The following is a 17,703-nucleotide window of genomic DNA, read 5'->3' on the forward strand; positions in this document are numbered from 1 at the left end:
GTGGACTGCAAATACCTGATCTAGAAGGTAACAGGAAGAATTCCAAGAGGAAAAATCGGTAGGGATTTTCTATATTCACTTTTGACTATTACCCTTCCAAAAAAAATTCTTCCCTCCTTAGATATGACCGGTCATGAAACCAATTATAGAGAAAACTGATGCTGTAGGTGCATTAATCTTGTAAACCGTTCCCATATGGAGGAGTACATTCTTCAATCCTATTGTTTATAACAACTTTTAAGTATGTGCCTCCTCAGCTGGGGCCTTGGGGCCTGATGGTGATGGCAGCTACCCCCCACCCCCTTCATTAGGTTACAGATGGGAAATAAAATGAAATGCACATTATTACACGAACGTTATTGCAGTATAAAATCCTATCAGGACAAGACTTATGTATGTCTGTATGCAAAAATAGGTGTGTGTGAGACAGAGAGATATGTGCTTATAAATTACACACACTGTGAAAAATACTCATGTATTATTATATTACAGCTATATACATTCATTAGAAAGGAACTGACCGGCCCCTGTCGAGGAGCCAGTGCAGCAGCCACCACCAGTTCTTTGGCATCCAGGAAACGAATGCTATTTAGCATCTGAAGAAAAGGAAAATCTTCTCAGTATTCCCTTGCTTCTTGAAACTGCTTGTAGAAGTCCTCGTCTGAGGGGTTTTCCGTGCACTTCTGCCCGTTGTTGGGAGGCCGCGCTTCGTTGTAGCGGCTCCAGTCCCCCTTGCATATGATCCAAGGCAGGATGTCCACTTTGTAGTGCAGCTCTGCTGAGAATTCGATGCTGATCAGGTTGGGTGTCCCTGCCCCTTTGCCCCTGGTGATCAGCTGCATGTTGTCGTCGTAGCAGCAGTGCTGTGCCGCCAGCGTGGTGCTCTCCAGGGACAGCATGGAGCGGATGCAGTACCGCGCCGTGGGCTTGTAGATCTCCAGCTTCTCCTTCGGACCACTCGCATCCTTCCAGCGGAAGTTCTTCCTCTTGAGCCGGTCAAAGATCTCAGCAGTGCTGTAGGCAACTTCTCTGGGGTAGGAGCAAGGGCAGCTGGGCAGGTCGTTGACCACTTTGTGCATGTATTTCTTCAGGAACTCGCTCTTGCAGCTCATCCATCTCTCACAGCTATCAGTATCTGTTTCAGGGCAGGAAATGGAAACTTAAGATACATTAAGCAGCATCCCAGTTGGTGTGATCAGTGATAGCAGCTGAGTCAAGTGTAGCTGTTCAGCAGTGTTGCCCTGATTTTTAAAGTTTTTCTGAGCCTTCTGATGTTTACGTTCTTGTAATGAACTTTCTCACACAGTTTACGTAAATAACTTATTGTTTTGCATTCTTTTATGGAAGGAGAGAAATTTAATAGATTGTTGGTTTGTCCAGTGTCATTGGAGAGGTGGCACTGTCACCCTCCAATCCACTGGCACTTTTAGAAATCTATAAGAAATAAAAAGTTCTCTTTTTACCATCAGAAAGCTGCGTGTCTGAGTTGTGTTATTTCGTGTCCTATGGTGACACAGCATCAGTGCTCTGCTGCAGAAAGAAAGGGCAGTCACAGTTTGCTGCCCTGCCCACAGTGTACCACTGTGCTGTCCTGTCAGATAAAGAAATCACCTGTGACTGACTTCAGGGCTAGTCTGAGTTACAGGGCAGAACCGAGCCAGTAAGAATCTGTGACACTTTTTCTACCTGGCAAATTCTCACTAAGCTACTGATATCCCCATGAGGCACAAGAGACACTACCATGGGCTGGTAAGGGGGAAATCACAGTGATTTGGTGCCAGTCTCCAGTTAGAAACCTTAGTCAGAACACACTCAACAGGAAAAATGGCAGTCAGATGATGAAGGATTAAGTTTCAGATGATGTTAGAGATTCCAAGATGGCAAGCAAGGCCTGTATTACTCTTTCTGAAGTACATTTTAGACCCTAATTCAGTCTTTCTTTAAAGAACAAATACTTTTTTCTATTTGATATTCACTTTTCAAGCATCAGTATCTCGAACATGGAGACTGACATCTTATCAGGCAAATGCAGCCAAAAGTGACTCAGGATCTTAAAGGACATATGTGACAAAAGATCAGAGTGGCTGTACATCAGCAGGAGTTTATGGTGCCAGAGGCAAGACGTATAGCCAGGATTAAAGAGATTTGTAGACCAGCAGCAAATTTAATACCAGCACTTCATTATTTTGCAAGACTCTTGGGAGAATCCAGGTAAACATCTCCTGCCTAAAACATTATTTAAGGTGTCTATATCATCCTATGGGCTGTCAAAAACCACCTGCATATCTTGCTCCACACTTACTTGAAGAGGACTTTGCAGGAGAGAAACTAACTGGGACCTAAAACTCTTACAGCACACATTCTTGCAGAATATTTACTTAGTGATCTGTTTCCTGCTTTTCTATCTCCTTAAAGAGTCTCATCCTGGCTGTCATTAACTATTGTGCTCTGCTCTCCCACAGTAGGGAGGTGCTGGGTTACACTGTTTATTCAATTAATCCAGCATCCAGTGTCTATGAGTGGCCACACTGTGGTTTCATTGAATGGACGAAATCAGGACATTGCAGATGTTGGACTGAGTTTGAGATAGTTCAGAATCAAGCCATGCCCTATAAATTTGCTTTGGCTACTACTACTGCAGCACACAGAGCTATAAAAGCAATGCATGCTCATAAAAGTCATTGTCTATTTTTTTTCAATTTTTCTGATGTGACAGCTGTACTCTTTTACATGAAATGAAAATGCTTTTATAGGGTCTTCCATTCGAGGCTATTTAATCAAAATAATAAAGAGTGTTTGATTTTCCTCCCCATCCATTACTGTGGAGTCTTACAGCTCTTTTCTGAATTAGGACAACAAATAACCCTTTTATGATGAAACAAGCACAGAACTTAAGAGGAGAAAGATTCTTTGACCAAAGCAAATTTTCAAATCAGAAATGTGAGCAAGATAACAAATGGCTGTTACTAAATGCTAAAACTCAGCGTCTTGATCCCACTAAGGACTAAGAAAATCCTAAGGAAGTCTCTTATCTGTTACTGAAGGATTGATGAGGCTGCTTACCAACTTCAAACAGTTTGGTTGCATTGAAGTCTTCGCTCCCTGCCAGCAAGCTCACTTCTGTGGCAGCGGTCCGGAAGGTATCTTCGATCCCTAGGACAAACACGAGTTAGTGCTGCTGCTGCTTCCCCACTCAAACACAATGGAACCAGCTGCCAACTCACCTCCCCTTCCTCCCCAGCCTCTGCAAGGTGCTTTGTTTGGGCAGAAAACCATTCTGAAGCTGCTGCTGGACTGTTCTTTTAAAACCATAATGACCAAGGAACCTGTGACGTTTGTGACGGTGTTCACGGGGGTTTTCAGGTGAGGGAAGAGACGAGAATGTTGGTTTCATGTTCAGAAGGTTTGATTTGTTATGTTATGATATATATTACATTAAAACTATACTAAAAAGAATAGAAGGAAAAGTTTCATCTTAGAAGGCCAGCTAAGCTAAGAATAGAAAGGAATGAATAATAAAGGTTTGTGTCTCAGACAGAGTCCAAGATAACTGGGCTGTCATTGGCCATTAATTACAAACATCCAACATGGGCCAATCACAGATGCACCTGTTGCATTCCACAGCAGCAGATAATCAATGTTTACATTTTGTTCCTGAAGCCTCTCAGCTTCTCAGCAGGAAAAAATCCTGATGAAAGGATTTTCATGAAAAGATGTCTGTGACAGATGTTAATAAGGTAAAACAGGGTGACAGGGCTGAAGTCAGGTGAGGAAGCTCATCCCTGCATGTGGGCAATCATTTCTCAAGGAAGAATGATGCTGGTACAAGAAGACTGATGCTTGTTGGTCTCTCCCAGTGCCAGGCAGTTAAAAGGTGTGAGTAGGTAAGATATAAGCAACCTCTCCAAGCAATTCCATCCCCATCACCTACAGCTGCCAAAACAAAATATCAGGATCTCAACATATCAGGATTTACCAGCAGCCTCCAGTTAATTGCTTGCTACCAGCTGAGAGACACAGACATTGCCAGAAAAATGATCTTGCCAAAGTAAACATCCTTTTGTTGCTGCTTTAGTTCAGCCTATTGAGGTGCCTAGCATTTTTAGGCCTAGCATTGTGCAGGCCTAACACAAGTAGGTTTTTTTTTCCTTCCTCTCCATTGAATTAAAGGCCTTTAAAGAGAACTGAAAGATCTTTAGTATGTGATAACTATATGGTTAATAATGAAGTCTATTCACCACCCATCTTCTTGCCAATGAACTTTCTCCTGATCTCCTGAACTGGGGCATAATAGTGGCTTGCAAAGCTTCAAAACAGCCTCAGGCCAATTTTCAACAAAATTATCATAGAGTTTTGCCTTAACTCCAGCACTAGATGTAGAATAATATATACCCAAGAACCCATTACAAGGCAGTAATTCACTGCTGGAATTATAAACAGCAGAAGCTGAGCTTTGACCTTGTAATTTCGAAAATGTCAGCACAGCATCAAAGAGTGAATATATTTTGCTTGCTGATCGTTGGAGGTCTGTTGTATGACATAATATATTCTTTCAAGTTTGCCACTTTTTGGTGCTAGCTGGTAATAAATACTAGAGAATATAACTGGGGGTTACTTGCTTTCTTCTGGAATTACTCCTTATTATTGAGGTTTTAGGATGCATGAGAGCATGCAGAAACATTTTCCCCTCAACTGCCTCGCAGTTGTTGCTTTGCAATGGAGACATGGATCTATCTGCTAGTCAGAAACTTCTCTCCAACTCTTTCACCAAGTCTTCTAAGTCTCCTCTCCAGCACTGCTGACATTTTATTTCCCATTAAAAAAAGCCTGACCTCTAGCTTAAAAATTTCTGCCTTTCTGAGTCATTAAGTAAACTGAGAGTAATGCATACCACCACGACTTGTGTTTTCACTTCTCTCTGATCTTGGGAAGTAATGAACTTGCACCTATCCCCTGCATTGTGGCAGCTTCTGCATGACAAATTGGTCTAAATTTGAACACACAGCAACATTTAAAAACCAGTTTTCCATAGCAGCTTCAAATTTTCATTATGTGGGCTTGAGTGCTCAGCCCTGATTTTGCCAAAGTGAAGATGGTAAGTGAGTGATGGTGAGGACACTTCAAAATGTCAAATCCTGTGAATGGGTAGGAGCTAAGGCAAGGCTCCTTGGCCATATTTTCTAAATATATTCAAGCCAAAACTATACATCTCTTCATCCCAATGCAAGCAATGCCATCCCCTTCACAGCAAAACAGGAGCTCACTGAGGTAACAGCACAGCCAGTTGGAAATCCTAAAACAGCTCAAAATTTGTTTCAAGGGAGTAGATCACACCCTTTAGAATATAAAACACCCGTGCACAAAAATGACTGCCACGACCTAGAGAAAGCCTGTACTTGTCTTTTAAGTCCCAGGGGATGGAGGACTGCATCTAGCAGTGCATCATTACTACGAATAAACAGCGTTGAAAATCTCTTTATCCCACCAGCACCCTTACCTTGCCACGGCGCACACAGCCCCCAGGCTCAGTGTGCAGAGAGCCCTCTCCACCCCTGCCCACCCATCCCTGCTCCCCTGGCAGCAGTTCCAGGGGCAGTTCCCACCTGGGCAGCTGGGCCTGTCGCAGGTGCGGGACTCGGTGGCGGTGCAGGCGTAGCCGCAGGAGCGGGTGCGCTTCTGGCTGCCGCTGCCGCAGGTGACGCTGCACGGGGACCAGGGGCTCCACTCGCCCTCACCGTCCATGTAATCTGCTCACAGGACAAATGAGAGGGAGGAAATGAGGAAACAAAACTCCTGCTGCCCAAAAACTACTGTGTGGTGGTTTCTATTAAGCAGGCAAAGCACGAATGGAATCCAGATGTCTCTACCTGGAGCCGGGGCCGAGTGCCAGGCGCGAGGCTGCTGCTTAAATGGTTTTCACACTTGGTGCTCCTCAGGGAAATGCACGCAACATTATTTGAAAAAATATTTCCTTTCTCTTTTGACCTTTTGGCTGCTGAGGATCCTGAGCTGCAAAGCTCGGTCGTGAACTAACAGCACACATCTATTCACGTCATTTCCCTGCATACAGGAATGTGTTTGCGGACCACAGACTCATCAGGCAAAGAATAAACTGAGTTTTCTTTTTCGTCTTTTCAAAGCACACAACAGTACTCAGTTTTTGGGCAAGATGTGTGTTGTGGGAAGCTAAGGGTCATGAGTGAAAATCACAATTTTGTTTTTCAGTCCCTTGAACAGGGAATATTGCTATGAGAGCAGGGAAGTGCATGCTTTTCTTGCACCAAGAACAACATACAATATTTAGTGTTTCATGTGAATTATTAAAGAACATCAAATCTGGATATTTACTAGAAGGAACCTTATGAAAAAGAAACATGATTTTGTTTTCTTCTGGCAGACTGCCGAAGGCACTGGACACCCAAAACAAAAAGCTGATGCGCTGTGAGTACCTAAACCCTTCAGAACCAGTTCCCTTTGTGTGCTGTGTAAACTATTGCACATCCCACCATGTGAAGGCCACCAAACAAAGCTCATGAACCTGTCCCAGCTTTCTTGCCTCCTCACTGGCCTCCCTAGCTGAGGGAACATTTGTCTTAATGGTTTTCCCTGCAACCTACAGGAGATATTTTACTGTGATCACAACTTGCAGCTGCAGCTCCTTTGGGTTACACCGCCACTGACAGCAAAGCAAAATCTGGTTCAGTGGCTCAGAGACAGCCCTGCTCTATAGCTCTAGGGGAGAGTACCTGAGCTAGAGCAGAGCCAGGGAGGATCCCTGCCTTGCCTGGCCTCTGTGCTACACACTTTCCCCCAGGGCCATGCTGTCTGTGGGCTTCCTGAGCTGGTTAGCAGAACACGTAACTTGATTTGTTCCATATGCAGCGACTGACAACAGCTCTGTGGGGTGCTATTAAACATTTATTGCCAGGAGTATGGGGAGGTTATAGATCTCACTCAGAGCAAGCTGCCTAGATGTGAGTTCCTCATGGCAAGGACCTTATGTGTTCCTCCTCCTTTTCTGACAGGGCTGATGATGGGGCAGCCACCACACTGGAATCAGGTGTCTGTGGTGGGATGTGGGTGTGAACATGGCTAATGTCAGTGTGCAAGACCTGTGGTTCTGGGATTCGCCAGCAGGCAGGCACCACAATAGCACAAAAAAGGCATCAGATGTCTCAGGAAAATGTGATCTGCCCACTGTGCCTGGTCCTGCTCTTCTTCCCAGCTCCTTTCCAACTCTTTTATCTCCATACAGCTGGTGAGGAGGAAGGGCAGGTGAGTAGACACAATGCCAGTCTAACAGATGCCCAGGAAGGGCAGGGAGAGCCCTTGGAAGTGGCAGGAGGGGAGAGAGACACCCACAGGAAAGGTAAGAATGTGTCAGTGGGTGGAACATCTACACCCTTCATGGGCAGGATCTGCTGCTGCATCCTCCTGGAGAGCATTTCAGGTTAGACAAGAGGCCAGGAGTTGCTTCCAGCTAGCTGGATGCTCTGCTGTGCAGCAGGGAGCTCTAGGATAATTTTTAGACCTACCTACCTCGTGTTTACAGTGCACTATGAAGCACACTATTGAAAATACCATGTCGGATTTTCAGCTGCAGCTCAACCTGTTCTTCCTATATTCATACTTGTAATTCTTACTATGATTTTTCTATCACAATTAACTTATATGAATAACTACCTAAGATATGAATTCTTGGCAATAAACCCTGCCCACAAATAAATATAGGTGCAAAAAGAAGGGATAGATTTAATCTTCTGGCCGAAAAATTTAATACATATGTATGTGTTTAAACACACTTTTATTCCACAGCTTTTATTCCATAAAAAACTCTCTCTTGATTTTTAAGATTCTAGTACTTCAAGTCAGTCAAACCATGGAAGAATAAGTTTGTTTTACTTTGTTTTACTGCACTCTGCAGCATCTGGGGAATAACAACAGAAATGCCAGGGTAAAAGTAGCATGACACCTTGTTCTGACTAAAAGTAATCTGTATTTACACACAAGTTCAAGGGGCTTTTCCTGTGAGCATAGTTTAGCTCACCTCCCTTGGGCCATTCCCATGTGGATAGTCACAGCCTGTCAGGGCAGTGAAGAGCTGTAGCTCTGTTTCTAGTTTCTGCAACTATTTCATACAACAAGCTGAAAACAATTGTGTTCCCCATGACACATCTGGAAGAATATTACACACACAAATACACAATGTTCCTGCTGCACACGCCACTCCCCACACATGCACCAACATAACTCATCTTATTTGTGTATCCACCAAACGCTACCACATTTCAGATCTTGCTTATTTATCCAATAATTATATTCTGGTCCCCAAACCACCGCACAATTCTAAATTTGTACTTACCCTTACTCTAAAAATAAATATGAAACCTTGTTTCCTCCACTTTTTTAAAAAAAGCACACGTTGGACTAAAAAAGGCCCTCTTCTGGGATAACTGGTATGATTTTCAAGATTATAGACTTACTAGTGGAATGCAGCTACCACAGCGCAGCTTGTCCATTTGCACAGATTTGTATTTGAAAGCTGATGAACAAAAGCCACATGTTGAAAAACTCTATTTTGCTTGAATCTCAGCCATGCCTCACCATTCTCCTTCCCCCCCACGCTTGTTTTTGAGAATCCCAGGATGCCCGCGGGAGGCCTGGAATGCAAACCCACCGTACTCTGGCTGCTCCTTGGACTGGAACGCCCGGTGACTGGGTGCATGGCTCTCCCACCTGCCCAGGGGGTTCAGGAAGTTGCTGTCCTCGGTGGTGCTGTCGTATTTGTAGTCCTGGTCACCGCTGCTCATGCGAGTCAGCGTGGAGGACCTGTGCCACCAGCTCCTCCAGTCGGGCGAGGGGGCTGGCCAGCTGGGCCTGCTGCCCTCCTTCTGCAGCTCCTTGTCTGGCTCTGGGTCAGGGCTGTCCACCACCTCAATGGTAACCTGTGGGATTCAGAGCAGAGCAACCTGTCAGTGCCTCCTCTCTGTCAGGGGGAAAGCTTTCCACACAGCAAAGACAACGTGTGGTGTTGGTGAGGGTCCCCAGGATGAGGGCAGAGATGAATCTGACTCCATGTTCTCAGAAGGCTGATATATTGTATTGTATTGTATTGTATTGTGTTGTATTGTGTTGTATTGTAATGTATTGTATCGTATTGTACTGTATCGTATTATATTGCATGGTATTGCATTATATTGCATTATATTATATTATATTATATTATATTATATCATATCATATCATATCATATCATATCATATCATATATCATATCATATTACATTACATTACATTACATTACATTATATTATATTATATTATATTATATTATATTATATTATATTATATTATATTATATTATATTATATTATATTATACTATATCATATCATATCATATTACATTACATTACATTACATTACATTACATTATATTATATTATACTATATCATATCATATCATATTAAGAATACTATACTAAAACTATTCTAAATAAATAGAGAAAGGATGCAGACAGGAGCTTTAACAAGAATGAATAACAAAAACTCGTGACTCCTCAGAGTCTGACACAGCTGGATCGTGACTGGCCATTACGTAAAAACAATTCACAAGAAACCAATCAAACATGCACCTGTTGGTAAACAATGTCTAAGCCACATTCCAAAGCAGCAAACATAGGGAGAAGCTGAGGCTTCTCAGCTTCCCAGGAGAAAATCCTGGGCAAATAGGAATCTTCAGAAAATATCAAGGTGACAGACAAGGTGCTGCCTGGCAAGGGGGCTGTGCAATACCATGGGTTTGGCATGTTGTAATCCATATGTGGATTACTGAGCCCAGAGACATGCAGAGGCTGAGGGATTCCTTCTGCTACCTCTGCTGAATCAGACCTCAGAACCAAGGCTAGGAAAAATCCTGCACAAAATAATAACCCACGCTGTGCCTAAAACCCTCGCAGCAGAATTCTCTGCCCTATGGGGAAAATGTGTTCAGAGCCTAACGTATATGACCAGGAAAAAGAAAACCAAAGCTGTGCTCTATGCTGAGGCTGAATTCGAGGCAAGCACAGAGCACACCAGTGTGCAGACGCTGTTCCAAGGACTTGGGCTGACTCAGGATAAGCAAGGCCATGTGTGAGAAGGTCAAGGTGCAGAGCCCAGGTATTGCTGGGTTTGCATCTGTCTCGCCCCTCTGGCAGCAGCCCAGCTGTTCCTGCTGCATGAAACCACACTTTGTGGCAGTGATGGGAGCCAGCAGCTCCTCTGACCATTGCTGAGTGAGCCACTTGCTGCAAAGCCCTTTAAAGTTGGTCCTTTTGTCGTGCTGGGAGAGCATAATGACCTGTTATGGTCGACCTGTTTATGGTTTCTAACAGAAGCCCAGAACCAAAATTCAGAGTTTGCTGCCCAGTTCCCTCTCAGACATCATAAATGCAGTATCATTCTGCATAGGAGCAACCTTTGATTATTGTTTTCTGTGCAGAACAATGTGTAATTGTAAAACTCTTGGATAAATACTGTGTGTGCATATAGGTGGCCATTTAGGTAGAAGCAGAGACTCTCCACCAGAAACCTTGGCTCTGTGAGTCATGCAAGCATTGCCTGGCCACAGATAGATCATAAAATGCTCTGATGTTTCAGGGTAATATGGTTCAGTGATTACACTGGACTGGCTAAACAACCACAAGTGACTGTCAGATGTATCTATAATGTTTAATAGGTACAGAGGCATTTTCAGCCTTTCAAGATGGTACACAATGAAAATCAGGTTGCATAAAACAGAAACAATACACTGTTATGCTAAAAGTAATTTACACAGCTCTGTGGATGTGTATTGTACATAAAAGATTAGTTTTATACAATTGGTATTAGTAAAATCACAAGACACATACAAGAAAAAGAAAGAAAAGGTCACAGCTATCTGTGATTCACAGGCTGTGACATGGGAAGCAAAGCAGAACTGTTGTATCTTCAGAGCTGCAAACACAAACAGTGCCCACACATCCTTTCTTTGGAGACAGGAGATTTTGGATCTATTATTTCATGCTTTGCATTTTACCATAGACCAGGCCATTGAAATGAAAAAACTTGGAGGCTACTAGGAAGCTCCACTGGGAAAAGAGCAAGAGCAAGGGAAAGTGCAGCTGTCAGCCTAATGGCTCCTTTACACAAAGGGTATTTCACTCCCAGCCTAAATATGGAATTGGAATGGGTACTTCATTTACATAAACCTCAGTTTCTACAGACCGAGAATGAAAATGGATTTCATAAGCTTGAAAACATCAGAGTCAGTTCAGGGATTCAAAATTGTTACCTCTGTCCAAGCAAAACAAGTTTTCACAATAAATGAAAGGAATTGGCCTTTACTGAGCAGCAGACACTGCCAGTGGTGGGGCTTTAGTACTCCCCACCTGGAAATCAGTACAATTCTAGTACTTCAGCAGCAAGTATTTTTAGGACCACACTAACTCTCTGAGCAATGACTCAGCAAAGTGGAAAAAAAAACCCCTCTGATTTTAAAAAAATGATAATTGTTCCATATGCTTTGATAATCTGTAGCTGTATGAAAGTCAATCAGCATGAACTGGCATTATTTCAGCCAAGGACAATCTGAAGAACCACAAGGACTTGATTTTAAATAATGATTGATGATGCCGAGTCATCTTAAGGAAAAGAAGGTTTGCAGGGACAGAGAAACCTCTGCTGAGCTTGGTGAGGAAAGGCAGGTGGAACACACATACTTCCAGTGGAACACACACACTTTCATACAGCTACTTACTTCCAAGACTGGAATATCTGTGCAATAGGCACTTCAGTCTGTTTTTATCTCTGAGGAACCTTATTAGAAAGGCCTCTAAAATGAGTTTCCTGACACACAGCCAATTTAAAAACCAAAAACACCAAAAGCAAAATCCAGTGTGGTAGTCTGATACATATCTATGTTCCCCTCCGCACTGCTTTAAGATTTGATTACCAAGGTGTTTATTGTTGAATAAAAATTATACAGTGAAAGAAATTCTGTAAAGAATCCCGGGATTGTCTGAACTGTCACTCTTGGAAATCAGAAGCCAACTTCAATTGACTTTGGTGTTTTCAGGGACTTGGCTTAATGGACCTTCCAGAGGCACAATCCTAGTAATTCTTCCTCCACTCTATGACCCAGAAGTTAGGGCAGAATTGTGAGAAGAATTGTGTGCTGTTTCAGTGAGAAATTGCTCCCTTATTCCATTCTAAAATTTTGAAAAATGAGCTTTCACTGTGTTCTTCCCAGTGCTCACAGATAGACTTACAGTGTTAGCCCATGACTGCACTTACACATACGCTTGTACACATACATGGCACTGAAATATGTCACTTGTGTGATCAGTTTCTATATTGGGGGCTGTTTATAAAAAGGAATAAAAGAATCAGGAATTAGAGAATAAAGATCAAGAACTAGAGTAATACAAACCAGGCGTTTAGAGAAGCTCTGGAAAAGTTTTCATACTGTGTAAGTATTCCAACAAAAACATGTTCTCTTAAAAATTAAAAAACAGATCTGGTTTAGCAGTTCTATCTTGGAGCCCATTTTAGAGGCTGATTTCTTCTTCCAGTGATTATCAAAACTGTAAAGATTTTTCTCAAACTTCCCAAAATGTCTGTGGTAACATAGTCCTTGTATAAATCCACAGTCATCCCCAGAAGTATTCAAACCTAAAATAAATCCACTTCTTTTATGGTTGTATGAGCTAGGAATAAGGACATTCATCTGAAAACTGTTAAAAACAATTGGCGTAGGCACATTAAAACAACAGATTTGCAGGCAATTTCTAATGAAACAAGTGTATCATGCACAGATGTCTCCAGACACCAACATCCAATTTTCTCCTGGCCAAAAATATACAGAAGATAAATATTATCCCAGCCTGCTAGAGTGCACAAAAAGTTCTGTGTTCTTTGTCCTGTTTACTGAGACAATGTTTCTGAATTCACTTTACTGGTGTAAACATTGCCCTAAGTGACCAGAAGATTATGTTTCAGGAAGAAATATGTTTGTGATGTTGTGCAAGCAGCAGATCCTACAGCCTTTCTATCCTGTTTTTTTTTTCAAGCAATTGATGCAAATTTTCAATAGAGAACTTGCCATTCTGGGTAAGACAGCAATGAGGTAAATATATCAGGAGAACAGGAACAAGTTCAGTACGAGATTGAAATGGTACATCTGGCTTTACATCACATAATTTTAATTAAAATGCTATCAGCAGTGGCAATAATTTAGTTCTGGTTGTGTCATGTCACTTAGAACAGTTTTCTGGACTTGAAAAGTGAGGGTCCCTGAAGATTTCTTGGGAGCAAAGAAGACAATGTGCCTTGAGACCTGAAACTTCTATTTGATGTTGTAAATCCAATTTGGAATCTCTGATGAACCCCAGATATAAAAATGTGTTCCAGCCCTGAATTCTGCATTCTGCAGTGAGCTCTTGTTACAGCATGACACAAGGAAACCTGCACAGCTCTGGTGTTGGCAGGGGTTTAACCTTGGCACCCCGGACTTTCTGCCCCCACAAGGCTCTGCAGCTGGAACACCTTGCAAGCTCCTGCAAGGCTCCACTGTGCTTCCAGGGCTGCACCTGGCAGCAAATGCTTTGCTTTAAACCTTACAGGCATTACAAGAAACAAGCACTACTGGAGCCCTCTGCCTCTTCCTGTGCTAAATTGGAGATGAGACTGGTAGGGCTGGTCAGACACTGTTGAGTCTTTTGTGACAACACCAAAAGGGTGCTGCTTTCCAATGCACTGAAACCAGCAGCTTCAAAGGATAAATATAAATGATAGCTAAAAAGTTCATATAATAAAATACATGAAAAGTGACATTGTGATGCAGGTGGAGGTGAGGGAAATTGCCATGGGTGAACCTGGAGAGGAGCTGAGGCCTGCAGCTCTTTTTTCAAAGCAGATCACACAGCCTTGTTTCTCTGTAGTTGTGTATGTTTGTGTAGATGTGTTTCTAAGAGAAGGCAGTAACCCAGTAGGTATCAAAGAGAGAAAATAGGTAACAAGTAGATAACACAGCAAACACAGCAGCACAGGAGTGGTGTGGCTGGTGAATATGGCCACAGGCCTCATGGCAAATGGCAAAGACCAAGCAGGCATTAACTTCTTCTGCTTTAAAACCACTCCTGTCAATTAACATGGTTATCAACATGGTTTTAAACAGGAATCCTACCTGTTTCTGTGCAGTGTTCATCTAGAACACATCACCTCATCAAAAGTTTGACACATACATTACAACTGGAGCTCACTCAACTGGGCTTCAGCTCTATTGGTCATGAAGCTTGACCAAGACCTAAGTTCAGTGAGGAACATTAATATTAACAAAATGCCCTTATTGCCCTGCAGCTGTGACAAGGCTGGATAGGGCTCTGAACAACCTGATCTAGTGGAAGGTGTCCCTGCCCATGGCAGGGGGACTTAAACTGGATGATCTTGAAAGTTCTACCCAACCCACACTTCATGGTTCTGTGAGTTTTGCCTTTTCTGCTCATTTTTCATGGTGTCAAGCACTGCTGGGGAAGCAGCAAAGCAGTGCCACAACAGAGGAGAACACTCCCTGACCCTGTTTCAGCACACAAACCTGGGAAGCCACTAATAAAAAGAAAAGTTGAGGGACAAGAGCAAGAGTTCAACTGCAGGTTGAAACATCTGGCTCCAAACAGAGGGTTGGCTGCTGAGAGGTTGTAGAGGCTGTTTGGAACAGACAAGAAAAACCCATCAGAAATGGAAAACAGACAGGTTCCTGTACACCTTCCATGTGACTTCATTCTGCTGCTCAGGGCAAAGAACAATTCTGGCTTTGAGTAACCTGACCAATTACAGGGTTTGCATAGGCATCCCTTGGCTGGTCTGTCAGACAAGTGCAAACCTAGACAGCAGGGATTTTCCATTTGTGAAAGGAACTAAAAAATAGTGTAATCAGTTTTTGTAATCACCTTCTCATCTAGAAGTCTTCCAGGCATTGACAGAATCGTTAAAATGACAAAAAAGAAAACAAAATACCCCAAACCAAGCAGCCATTCTGTGCCCACTGTGGTTACTCTCAACAACTAGTGTGGAAGCACAGCTGAAGCATAAAATGCCACTTTAAATGACGGGAGATTTTACAAGGCTACAACACCACAGGAAGGCCAGTAAGGGTTGTCCTGGTCATGTATGCAAAGAGTCACTTGGATTACTGCAGCTCTGCCTGTTGCTTCTGAGGGTTTTCTAGAGACAGTCTGCTGTACTTACATTAGCATCTAATAAATATGGCAGTACCTGGGGTAGTCTGAATTCCTCTGATGGTGTTCTGATACTCATTTTTAGTTCATCATTAAAACAACACATACCAGGACATGATACAGCAAGCACCACCTCACAGGACCCAGAGAAGAAATGGCCCTAAAGAGAACTCACTCTTTCCACCTTCATTTTTGGAAGAATTTTATGCCTCTTTCTTGGATTTCTAATTCCCAGGTATAATTTCCATTAAAAAATATTATTTTTGGTTTATGCAGTAGAAGGAAAAAGAGGTTTTGAGTCTTTGAGAAGAAAATGTGGCCATTGTGCTATCTTAAAACAGAGGCTGTTTTCTCCTATCAAGCCTCTCAGTCCTAGGAGGACTCTTTAAATCAACACTCCCAGAATTGTAACTTACAGATCTGGGAGGCATTGTGCAAAAAGAAAAATAAGCATCAATTCTGTTTTCACCTGCCGAACAGCCGATGAGAAATTTACAAGTCAAGTGTCTCTATTTCTGTTCAGGTCAGTATAGTACTGTTTAACAAGGAAGAATTCACTATAATCCTGTTTTTTCGTAAAAGAGTAGGCCAACTTTTACAACCTTTAGGCAAAAAAATAAACTTTCTCTGACTCTGTAAGGAATTAATGGGAGTTTTATGTCCATGAGGCTTGACCAGCTGTAAGGGTGTCAAACAAGAACTTAAAGAAGCTTTGTGTACTCACTATTTACTCACCTAAATAAGCAGAGTAAATTCAGAGCAAATAAAATGCAGAACTTAGGGAGCCTCTTTCTGAAAGGGCTCAACCTTGTGCATAGGGATCTGGGATCAGTGTTGCCCTTTTTCAGTTTACAGAACCAGTCTTCCCAGTTCTCAGAGTCCAGCAAAACTGCTGACAGAGCTGCTAACATATTTCCAAGACTGGATGGTGGAAAAAGAGGTCTTAGCAGCACCAGCAGTTACCATGAAAACAAGCCAGGGAACTGTTTCCATCTCTTTTATCCCTGTGTCTGAACTTTGTATGCTGTCACTGCTCAGGAAAGGTTTTTGTTTCCTCCTGTCCTCCTCTGCAGTTTACATACTGTTCAAATAGTGATGTTGCATCATTTGCCTCACGCCACAATCTGGGGTCCCTTCAGCTTCCAATCTTCCCTTCTTTCTTAGGTCACAAGACGTGAGTGGGGGTGTGTATTCTACTGCCATCTGTTAGGGGTGGGGCAGTTCTCTTCTGTTCATTGGGCAGTTTTCTTTATCTCTCCCACAGCCAATCCTCCCATCTGTTGTTAATGGGCCATTGAGTGTCACTGCATGGCTGATAAAATCCCATCATCCCATTGGGAGATGCTCCGCCCAGAGGGAGGAGCCAAGCATTCCTACCTGGATATAATCTGAGGTTTGGAACACCACACCAGCCTTTTCCACTGCATTCCCAGAGAAGCAGCCCTTTCCCACTGGATTCCCAGAGGAAGACCAGGCCCATCTACACCTCCACTGGACCTTCAGAGGAAAACTCCACCCTTCTCCAGGATCCCTACTCCAACAGAACCACACCTGGAACATTAGGAGGGCTGCAGCCACCATTTAATGGGACTGCTAACACCACCCTGACCCATAAGCTGTCAGGTCATATTCTGACTCTGTCAGTGTTGATTTTTTTTTGTACTATTGCACTTGTATTTTAATTTCCCTAGTAAACAATTGTTATTCCTATTCCCCTATCTTTGTCTGAGAGCCCCTTAATTTCAAAATGATAATAACTTGGAGGAAAGGGATTTACATTTTCCATTTCAAGGAAGGTTCCTGCCTTCATTAGCAGACTTCTGACTTTTCAAGCCAAGATACTTTCCTAAAGATTTCTGGAATGGTTCTCCTAGCACAAGAGATGTGTTCCATCACCACATGTTGAACATGTTTACTCCCTCAGCCTGTCAAGTATTAGACCTGCCTTTGAACCCAAATCTGTGAGACTTCTTAATGGCCCAACTCATCTATGGTGAATGCAAGGGAGTGATGCTGTGGAGGCAGCTTCTCCTCATCCAGTTATGGGTAAGAATCATGCGCTGGTTTGGGTTGGAAGGGATATTAAGCATCATCTAATTCCACCCCCCTGCCATGGTCAGGGATACCTTCCACCAGACCAGGTTGTTCAGAGCCCCATCCAGCCTAGCCCTGAACATTTTCGGAGATGGGGCAGCCCAGCTTCTCTGACCCAGGGCCCCACCACCCTGAGAGTAAAGAATTTCCTCCTGAAACTACTAGTTAAAACCACTAAACTTATCCTCTGCCAGTTTAAAGCCATTCTCTCCTGCCCTATCACTCCATGCCCTTGTGAAAAGTCCCTCTCCAGCCTTCTTGGAGGCCCTTTAGCACTGGAAGGTGCTCTAAAGTCTCCCTTGAGCCTTCTTTTCTCCAGGGTGAACATCCCCAGCCCTTTCAGCCTGTCTCTAGA

General features: G+C 43.0%; 1 protein-coding gene across 1 annotated transcript in view; it reads right to left on the reverse strand.

Moving 5' to 3' along the window:
• Positions 1 to 617: 617 nt before the first annotated feature.
• Positions 618 to 17,703, reverse strand: part of ISM1 (isthmin 1) — a 41,438-nt gene continuing 24,352 nt past the window's right edge. Inside the window, exons 4-7 of the mRNA XM_058021247.1 lie at positions 8,678 to 8,945; positions 5,604 to 5,747; positions 3,064 to 3,153; positions 618 to 1,135 (exon numbers count right to left, since the gene is read on the reverse strand). Coding sequence (XP_057877230.1) covers positions 618 to 1,135; positions 3,064 to 3,153; positions 5,604 to 5,747; positions 8,678 to 8,945 — 1,020 coding nt within the window. The remainder of the gene's footprint in view (positions 1,136 to 3,063; positions 3,154 to 5,603; positions 5,748 to 8,677; positions 8,946 to 17,703) is intronic.

The sequence above is a fragment of the Melospiza georgiana genome, chromosome 3 (genome assembly GCF_028018845.1).
Source record: "Melospiza georgiana isolate bMelGeo1 chromosome 3, bMelGeo1.pri, whole genome shotgun sequence".
NCBI lineage: Eukaryota > Metazoa > Chordata > Aves > Passeriformes > Passerellidae > Melospiza > Melospiza georgiana.